This window comes from Antrostomus carolinensis, unplaced genomic scaffold (assembly GCF_000700745.2).
Source record: "Antrostomus carolinensis isolate BGI_N321 unplaced genomic scaffold, ASM70074v2 scaffold42383, whole genome shotgun sequence".
NCBI lineage: Eukaryota > Metazoa > Chordata > Aves > Caprimulgiformes > Caprimulgidae > Antrostomus > Antrostomus carolinensis.
The window spans coordinates 2,190-13,170 of NW_010306635.1; the positions used below are offsets into that span (position 1 = coordinate 2,190).

At 37.6% G+C, this 10,981-nt stretch overlaps 1 protein-coding gene across 1 annotated transcript; it reads right to left on the bottom strand.

Moving 5' to 3' along the window:
- Window positions 1-471: 471 nt before the first annotated feature.
- Window positions 472-10,318, bottom strand: LOC104522808 (rap guanine nucleotide exchange factor 4-like; the record flags this gene model as incomplete). Its single annotated transcript, XM_029084319.1, has 3 exons — window positions 472-618; window positions 8,968-9,056; window positions 10,176-10,318. Coding segments are annotated over 3 exons (379 nt in total), but the record flags the coding sequence as incomplete, so codon positions are not given.
- Between the last annotated feature and the right edge of the window lie 663 nt (window positions 10,319-10,981).

Here is a 10,981-nt window from a genome sequence, read left to right on the forward strand (position 1 = left end):
GAACCTCAGCAGCACCTTCCCCACAAAGGAAAGTTTTAAGGGTGTTCACATGTAATCAGGAACTTAATTTCTGAATTATCTCAATCCATCTGCAAATTCTAAACCCCTCACAGCTGGTCATGAGACAGGGAGTAAAGGAGATTAAAATATCAGAGTATATTAAGGATAGACTCTCCTCACAAATGCTAGCAATAAAAGCAAGTTTAAGGCTATGAAGGTAACACCCACAGTATACAAATGAATTCCACCAGAAATTTCACCTAAGTTATTTCATTAGAAGAAATAGAGAACTATGCAATCACGCAGAATATGAAGCACTAAAAAGAAGTTAAACTGTTTTTCTTTTTGTCCAAACTAATTTAAAAGAATTATTACTTTGCTTATGGTATAAATGTGCTTATATTTAATTACAAACACTTAAAATGTCAAATCACTTTTTTCTGCACAAACTGCAAATAAATCTGAATTTACCTCCCAAAGTGCTTTAAAGTCCTTCTGCTCAATTCGAAGGAGCTCGCTATATTCTCTGGTAACGATGGTAGCATGGCGAGGAGTGTTATCCAGAATGGACTCTCCAAAAGCAGTTCCTATTCCCAGAGTGCATATTGTCACAGCATCCTTTGAATTAAAAATAAAAGGACACATATTAAATATTAAATATTCCAGGATGTTTTGAGTCTTTATGTCACATTTGCTAATAGCACTGCTTTAAGATTTTTCAGCAATTTGCTTTAAAAGAAAATTAATTAAAAGCGCCAACAAAAAGAATCAGTATGCTGCTTAACAACACATGAAGCCTCAATGTGGAATCAAGTAGGACTTCTGTTTTCTGTGACCATCAGTTGAATTAGACATCTCTGTCTGCAAAGCAGAGAACACAAGAGTTAACTCCACCTTTGGAAGAAAGTTATGACCTCTGTTCATCTACCTCTAAAGACTGTTGTGATGATGACGGCCTTTAGAAATGTCAGAGGTGATCAGAAGATAACTAGCATCAGAAATGCAATGTTGGAATATAAATTTCTGCCCTACATGGGCTACCCTCATCAGAAAGAACATTTGACTGTTATGAGTTCCCAGTAAATATAACTTTCAATTACAATATCCTCTTGTGTTTAAAATGCATTTCTCTATTGTACAAGGTCTGTGAGGAATGCAGTCATATAGTTCAATCAGCTCTTGGCCTTCCTGTTGAAAATGCCAGTAAATCTCTCAGTTGTTAATGGATGCCTGCCAATTAAGCACCAGACTAAAAAAAATTTTAAAATAAATTATTTTTCACTTAAGCCATGGAATTCAAGAAAACTATTAAAAGTCCAAAACAACCTAGAATAGGGTATTCAGGATGGTCCCAAACATGCAGTAAAGTCCACTTCAAACGAGTGTATGTGAGCACATGCCATTCATGTGATGGAAAGATGTCTACATCGATCCCTCTCAGCCAGGAACTCCTCTCTAATAGTACCAGTATAAATTATGAGCTACTGCAGACAAAGAATTAGACTACTTGAAATTAAATAACTTGCTGAATCAAGATCTTTAGATACATGTTCTATTTTAGGATTATAATTTGCTATGTTCCTGAGCACAGGCTTGAAGCTCAACACTTAGATATGTCTCCTTCTAAGCTGGGCCTTAACTGACTCTTTTGAGTAATTAAAAAAAAATAGCAGCAGAATTAAAAATTTAAACTGATACAAACTGCACTTTACTAAGGAAATCATACATGAACACAGACAAATACACATAAACATATAAAAACACATGCTAATTTTACTTGCTACAACATTAGAAGTACAGTTTAATTCTAACGTGTAGGATTCATGAAATGTCCACAAAAATAAAAGCAGAAAATTTTGTCATCCCATCCACTACATCCTTGTGGCTGATAATCCAGGAGAGATGCATAAGCACATTTCAGCATCATTTTCTGTGTTTAAAATTGCATTGTGTTTCCTTTTGTGCATCTAATAAGTGGTAATAGACAAATGTTATTAAGATCAAGTTAGTAGCTTTATAATTGCATTACAAAGACAAATGCCCATAATAGTCCAGTTCCCTGAACCATAGCAAATTGCTTTTGCACAGATATTACCATAGAAAATTATGTGTTCAGGAAAACAAAATCAATTATGTCTTAGAAAAGATCTAGGAAGAATTTACCAACTGGCAGAAATAAATTTTCAAGGAAGGTAAATATGAACAGGCACTGTTTAAAAGAAAGAATATTTGGGAGTAAGCATCTAGGCAGCTAAATAGAAGTCTCTACAAACAGTCTATAATACAGGCTGTACACTGAAGTTCTGCCTTAACGTGCTTACCTTTCAGAGCTGACACACTATATGTGCACTACCATACTCACAATTGCATTCAAAGGAGCTACAAGAAAACATGCCTACTGCTCACTCACAATTTGATCTCCAGCTCTCCAGTACTTTATTGTCAACTTTATTTAGAAAGTTCAGATAAAAGATCTCTCTTTAGGGCAGAATAACCAAATAGCCTGGCAGAAAAAGAAACTTTTCCATCAAGTGGATCACAAGCAAGATTTACATCTTCCAACTTCTTTCTCACTCTTTTCCCTCCCTCTTAAAAAAAAAAAAAACAAAACCTCCCTTGAAACACTTAACTTTTTTTGATTCTTTACAGTCCTAAAGAATGTATCTTTAAAGACAGAATAGAGAAGAATAGAAAAGGAAAGGTGTTGGTTAAGGAACCATTTTCTAAGATAACTTCTGATGAGACAGCTGTTCAGCCTGACAAGTAAATTAACATTGTGGGGTGTTAAATCAAAGATCTGGAATGGTCCCATCTACACTCACTAAAGAGAAGTCCAGGCTTCTACCAAGTGAAAGTTATTTCAGGTTTTTTCCCTAGCCATCATTGCTCTCCACAGAGATGCAGCTTCACAGCCAGCTAGGGAGAAAGCCCATCTATCTTCTTCAAGACTTCAGAGCCCCATTTTCTCTCTTCCCCTTGTTTATACATCTCCAGCCTCCTGGGGAATCAGGTGTGCATTTCCTATTACACCTGTTAAACTTACACTCAAAAATCTCCTGCTGTTCAGTGTAGCCTTCAGGAGGATTGCTGGCAGCTCAAAACTCAGTCTGCTGTTCCCCTCTGCAATCCCAGAAGCAGCAGGGGGTTCCAGCTGCTGCTAACCAGCTAAAATTCACACAGCTATTTAAAAGGCAGTATTAAAGACTTAAAAAGATGAGATTGTTTCCATTGCTATCTGTCCTCTGAACACACTATAAAATAGCAGTGCTCAAATCAGCGGCTGTTTGTGTATTCAGTTTCACTGACTCTCACTGGCAGGTGAAACACATGCAGTGAAAGAGTTGTTAAACCTCCCCCCCATCAATCTAAAATATTATTGACTCTGTAAGAACGTTCTGTGGAATGGATGAGAATCAAAAACAAAGCACTGCCTTATTCTCTCCCCCACCATCACAAGGCACATCCCTGCATGCTCCTCCTTGACTTGTGACACTTTCTATTTTCCAAACTCACAAACAGAATTTTTGTACTGTGTAGCAAACAAAATCATGGTGTCTGAAAGAAAAATGAAGAAAATAGGTAAAAAATTATGAGTGCTAGGTTGAAAGAGACTGGACACTTTTCTTTGAAATTTTAGTTCATTCCATATTTTTTGTTTATAAGGGAGTTGAAATAGGTAGTTTGTTTATAATTTCATCATTTTGCCACACCTTGCACCTTCAACTCATCTATGCACCTGTGTCCCTCCAGAACTCCATACCATCTCCATGTTTAATTGGAGATCTGCAAAAGCTGGCATTTTGAAACAAGTCTGCTTGTTATTACTTCAACAGAGTCCAGTTTGCCCTCAGCAAAAATTTCCTTTTAAAACAGCAAAACCAAAGGATTCACATGAAAGTAAACTATCTGCTCTATGAAGTGATTTTCCCGGTCCATTACCTCCACTGGAGTATGTTTCAGCCATTCAGATAGGAAATCCTTATCAAACTACTTTTGAAGATAACGTAGAAATATCTTCCCACACTAGAATTGCAATTTGCCAATATATGTTAGGCCATCCTCTTTACACAAGATAAGATGATTTGCTTAAAGGAGGCATTATGCTTCTAGAAAGACTGTGACCAACTGCTCTTCTAGTTCCTAATTAAAATATTTACAGACCAGATTAATTGTACTATAATAACATGCATTATTTCTATACCTTTCTATCTGATCCTTTAAAAGCTACCTGCAATGTCTTGCACTTTTTGCTAGGTTACCTGGCAGATGGAATTTAAATTATTTTTCTATATTAAATTTAATAAGCTAAGTTAAAAACCAAAACTAGTATAACCACGATATTGTGAAGCTCAGCACGAGCCAATGTGCCCTGTTTCTTAGCTGAGTACATTAGTCCAGCCAATCTCTGTGTTACAATGGGTAGAGCAGCTGTCATGCTTAAACAAAATAATTTAGAGCTAGCTTGGGCATATTTACACTACAGACTACAGGACAAACCTATGTTGTGACTTCACATAGGTTAACTCCAAAATACATAATGGCTATTTACATGCATACATAATGATGTTTACATGCAGAAAGTAGTATTGCAAGGACTGTCCTGTTTAAATCCCTTTCCTTGTTGCCACTTTGTCTTATCACATACCTCCTTTGCCCTCCGTTTCAAACAGCCGGGAAATTCTTTGCTTTCTTACATGCACATCTGAACCTCTTTCATCACAGTCATTCTTCTCAGCAACCCCACTAACCTACTTGGCTTTCAATCCCCAGCCCTCTGCACCTTCCTACAACCAACCCTGCTGTACCACCCAAGCACCCACAGCTCCTCCTTTACAGCTTTTCTAAAAGTGGCTAATTGTTTGTAAAATCAATGCCCTGTGTTCAGTTCGGTCTGTTTTTAAAATCTGATCAGCTTAGAAATCCATCAAAACACAGGCAAGATAAACTAGCAACAGCCCTCAGCACACACTGTGATTCAGCTGGCAGACTACAGCAAAACTGCAGATCAAATTGCTATTTGGTCTTTGTTTTTCTTGTCTTCATTCCTTCCCATTTTATCAAACAGGAATACAAATCTTAATCATCTGGGGTAAAAGGCTCTGAATCTAACTCAGTAAAACAGAATGCTACAGAATCTTGCAAAGATGACACACTGATGCCTTCACCATAATGCATTTATTCCCGTTAATATTCTGAGACATTACCAATAGTCATCCTTCAGAACCCGTTTATTTTCAAAATGCAGTTCAAAAATTAAACATGCACAAGGCAGTCAGTAGTATTTTAAAGACAACACTAAACTGGGAAGTAAGAGGAACTTTTATCACTGTATACCTCAGTTGTAACATTGGGTAGGTAACAGTGCCAAATAAAAATTAAGTTCAGACTCTGTTCATAACTGAGGTTAAAGATGTCTTTCTGATAGATTCTAAACAGGCTGCATTTTCTGTTTATTTTGAAAGGGACTTACTAAGTCACTTACTAAGTGATCTTTAAGTACAATATTTATCAGATTATTGTTATAAAGTTGAAGCAAAACCAAAACAGCTCATTACACTTACCACAGCGATTCATAGTGTAACATTTTTACCTTAAAAAAAAAAAAAGTCCTCTTCAGTCTCTTCTTGATTGTTGGATAGCCAGAAAATTAATAAATAATTTGTATAGAAAACAAATCAGCCACCACTTGGGATGTACTGCATAGGTAATCCTGTCAGAACTCTGTATTGTAAATTGTACTGTCCCATTTCAATGGCAAATGAATGACCATGATCAGCAGCAGCTAGCATATTTTACCACCTCAGTGGAACAGAACTAACAGTAACAGGGAAATCTGCTCTGGTCAAACTCTTTAAAACAGGTATATTGTAAACAGCTGAATATAATTTTCAAACTAGTTATTTTAGTATTAAATATTGCCTGTACTCATTTTGTTATGTATTCTAACACTGCCCTCTTGTGACACAATACAGATTTGCAAGCAGCTAGAAAGGATTTTTCCAAGATGAAAGCGAGGCTTTATCTATGAGATCCTAAACATGTATGTTTGTCTTTATTAAAACTTTTAAATCAGTACATGGAATGCTTCCTCTTATCATAAAAGCAAATAATAAATAATGTTAATATTCCTGTTTATATGAATTCTCAGCTTGGTCCTAATCACTATTACTAACATTTTCTGTGAGAAATCACAGCTGTCTGCAGGAGTATGCTAACGTGCAGCAAGAATATGTATGAATGAATACTTCACTAGCTACACTGAAGTCTCAATCCAGTAGAGCATTTATATATAATTTTTAGTGAGAGACATGTAACCACATGCTGCTGTAGGAGCAAAGGCCATTAAGACATTCTTAAGCACCAAGTGCGCAATAACTTACTGTATTTTTAATGGAGAAAGCTACCAAACACCAAAGATAACTACATAAAAAGTTAGCACATGGTAGCTGCTACACAACACATTTATTCACAGGCTTGCTGAAATTTAAGTTTCCCAGGTAGAAAGACAAACAACTAGTAAAAGTGGGACTACTACATTTTTAATCAAGAGAATTTATTTTCCATATTTATTTTCCATATTTACATTAACACTGTAGGCATTGTCATATAATTATAGGATAACTCAAGCTGCAAGAAAACTCAGAAGGTCATTTAGTACAACCTCCTGCTCATCTTAAGTATTAAAATATTATTAGTCATGTCTAAAGACTTTTTAAGCAATAGGAACCTAAATACAAAGTTATTGTCTCTTCCCTGAAAAGATGGCATAGTCCTTCTGGGCATTTACATGAGACTACAAACTTCTAAATTGTAAACTTAGGCAAACTTCTGTATCTCTTTTGTTCCACTGGAAGTTTCTCCTGAGCATTAGTGCCGTTTATGGTGTAACAGTAACAGCAGAGCAATTAATCATTACTACAACTTTGCAAAGGAAGCTTTGGCTTCTGGGTGCTGCTAGTGAAAAATGTGTTCCAAGGGTAGGTGACTATGCCTACATCTTAAGCACTGGTCGTCCATTCCGAGCTGGTAGCACAATGCTGGCAACTGAGACTGTCAGGGCTGCCTGCCTAAGGAGCTACACTGTTTGTGAGCACAGGAGGCAGGGAGTGCTAGCAAGTACTTCAAGAATGACTAGCACCATGCTAACAAGGAAGTACAAGCAAGACTGGAACAGGGCATCCAGGAGCTGAAGGCAAGACAAGAAGCAGGAGATCAAGGAGAGACATGGTATGAACACTAAGCTGGAGCAAAACCAGAGAAAATATTTGACTCAAATACTATTTAGGAGTCCTCAGTCACCAAACTTATCCAGCACTGGAATGGTAAATGCATGAGCTGCTGTCCTCTTGGCAGCAAGGATGTATCCTATGGCAATTATGCAGTGGTAAGAATTCAGTTCATTGTTCCTGTCAGGTTAAGAAATTACTGCAGAATATAATTTATAAAACTAGAACTACATGAATGTAGTGAAGGTACATGAATGTAGAACTACATGAATGTAGCTCTGTAGTTTCCTGCTGGCAGGAAAATGCGGTGAACCTGAGTAAGCAGAAAAAATATTTACATTAGAGTTCTTAAAAGGCTGAAGGGTTCCATCCTCCATCTAATGGAACAAATCAACACTCCAACAGATTCTTAATTTAACTTCCACATCCGGAACACTTTAGTGGATACATTTTTTTCTGATTCAGTAAAGGGCACTGGGCCCTAACAACAGTGTAGTGCCATCTTTCGGCAAACACCGGAAAACGAACCCAATTGCTTTAGACCTGCACAGAAAAGGGTCTCGTAAGAGCCCAGTTCTGTTCCAAATTGTGAAAACACCAATGACAGCCAGATCATGCTGCCAATTGCTCAAGTTAGACTAATCATACTCTCAATTGGTCTCTAGTTAGTATGGTGAGGAGGTTGCTAAAAGTAATTATATGAAAGAAGTTCCTTTTGTATCTATCATTTTACCGTAAGAAGTAGAAAGATCCAGTGCTCACACACTCCCCTGACTTGCATTCTGACCCAATTTCACTGGTGATGCCAATCTTCTATGAGCAAGAAGCCTTCCCCAATCAGCCAAACTTTGGGCAAAGAACATACAACCACCGCCACCCCCCCCACATATGCTAAATTCAATCAAGGTGGGAAAAAGGGATAATGTTATACTTCATGTCCTGAGTAGCTATACCACTCATGTGAAGGTGCAGTGGGTCACACGTCAGAGGTTCAACCCCATGCTGAGCTACATGGTGGGACAATCCCGGAACTCAAACATGGAAGAAGGGAATGGGACATGGTGCCTTCCCAGAAGACAGCTCACAGCAGGAAGTGCACGACTTGTCAGCATGACTTTAGACAATATGGGTAGGAGACATCTCATCCTTTTTATTTTTTGTATTTAGTCTAAATTCCTGATTTTGTAATGTCAGGAGTGCAAAGATACTGAGAAATTGCTTGCATTTTGAGGGGAATTTTACTTCTTCTTTTTCTTAACACTGAATAGGTATTACCTCCAGGCTTCTGGTCTAACATGGCAGCAGTTCCAATAATCTGCTATTATTATAAACCTTCCCATTCTTGCAATGGAGACTGCAGTATGCTGCTATCAGACTGCGCTGTTGGTGGGTTTGGTTTGAACTTCATGAACAAGGACTGAATTAAAATATTTCCAGGGAATGAATTAACAAATCTTAGATCTTTATCTTAACTTCATATGGCACTATCAGAAAAGACAGAGGAGTCTTTTTCCATATTAAAATATAGACCCCTTTTCAGAGCATTACATTTCAGTTTTTTTGAAATCAATGGCATGATTTGCCTTCATAGACAAAGGACAACTGAGATTAAAGGAGACTCAGAAATATGCTTGTGATAAGACTAAATAACTGTGTAATATATGTCATTATCTACCTCAGCATAAGTCATACCCTTTCTTCATACTACTGACTGGATCGTTTCAATGAAAATTTTATTTACCTGGTGGTTGCTTGTATCGGAAACCTTCACATCCAGTGATCCTGTCAGAACAGCGTACCAGTTCGTCCCAATATCACCCTGACGGAATACTGGAAAGATGAAATCTTGTAAATAAGAGCTATCTCTCTAAGTTTAGCAACATTAACAAATATTTTCCCCCATATTACTGTAGTCACTGCTGGCACTACAGAAATTGCTGTATCAGACTACTTACTATTACAATAGTATTTCCAATGACACTGGAAAGCACATATTCTAGTAAACTAGTCCATACACTACAGAAACAATGAAAGCACATAGAATTGCTTCACTCTTCTCCCCAGTTTGCTTCTCTTCTACTGCTGTTTTAGTTAATAAACAAAACAAGCAAACAAACAAAGAACTACAAAAAAGACTTTCTGAACAATGTCCCTTTGAAATTCAGAATCTTCCAATGCAGACACAGCTCCCACTGACTTCAGCGAGGGTTCTGGCTGAGAACCAACTGCAGGACTTTGATGTTCAGGCATTCCAACTGTGTGATTACAGAGCATCAGAATTCCCATTACTCTAAGCAACCCCCAGTGCTGCGTGCCTAAAGCATGCCAGATTTACCTGAGGGGTACCTGAGACTACCATCACCACAGGTCCCCATCAGCTATTGCCCTGGCACAGCTCTGGGAACTGATACATTCCCATCACAGGACCACCACTTATTTCCATCTCAGTTTCACAGACCAAGCACAGCTGTCCACTTTCATTTGGCACATGGGCTGCCAGAGCACGCATAGAGCTGTTGCACCCCACAGCAGTATGCAGCTCTGAAAATCTGTCTTGTGTTATCCAGAGTGACTGCAAACCACACGCTATTAATGATATGCCTAGGTGATACACTTCTGCCCCTGACACAAAGCAACTACAAAAAGAGATCAATAATATATTTACAGAGGAAGAATGAGGCTTAAATGCAATGACTTGCTTCTAATCTTTCAACAAAACAGTGGCAGAGTCCTAAATCAAATAACGTGTGCCTTGTTACCATAGATTCACTACACGCTGTATTTGTAGAGCAAGCAGCACTTTAGTCCTGCTTTCCCCTATGACTATGACTGTAAACATTTTCATGGCCATTTCACTGATTATACTCTCTCACTGATCTCCAAGAGACAATCCCAGCCTAACCCCGGTTTTATCTACATAAAATAGATTATTATATGAAGCTCTCTTACATGTGATTCCTTTTTCCAGATTTTCATAATATCCACAGAGACATATCTGCTGGAGAAGGTTTGGATGAAATTTCTCAAAAGCTTTTACTTCTTTCAGTCGTGTGAATATTATATCTACATCTTCACTGGAACGTTCCAAAGGTCTGCAAGAAAACAAAGGACAAAATTCTCAAGGGCTTTATCAGAGAATCATCCTCACCTGCACGCACCAAACTTAACAAACGTTTGCATTAAACATCACGCTATAACATAAACCAATTAAAATGCATTTCACAGGTACATAATGAAACCCTTCCAAAACATCCTAACAACAGTCTGTTATCAATTTGATTATTATCATTTCAACACAGGCAGTGTCCAGAAGCCCCGCTGAGCACCAAAGTCCTGCTGTAGCAATTACTGTAAAAGTATATATGATAATAGAGTCCTTATCCTCAAAAGCTTAGAATGAGATATAGTGCTAAGTTTGCAAGGGAACACATATAAACAGATGTCTAAACATACAAGAGATCTGTGGAATCGGTGTGCAAAACAGAATTTCTCTTTCTGGCTAAAAGAAAAGCTTTAGATATCAGCAGTAACTCCTACATCCACATCTCTCTTCTACATTCCCGTCTCTTAATGCTGGACAAATTAAATACGCAAGCAAGAATCTTAACTCTTCACTGGTAAGGGTAAAGATTTTTAATCCAAATATTTAACATATTTAAAATCTATGATAGTAACACCTTTAAAAACACAAGACTTAAGGAAAAATAAAATTGTAGAACACCCTCCAACAAAGTAGCATGTGAACCAGCAGTTCA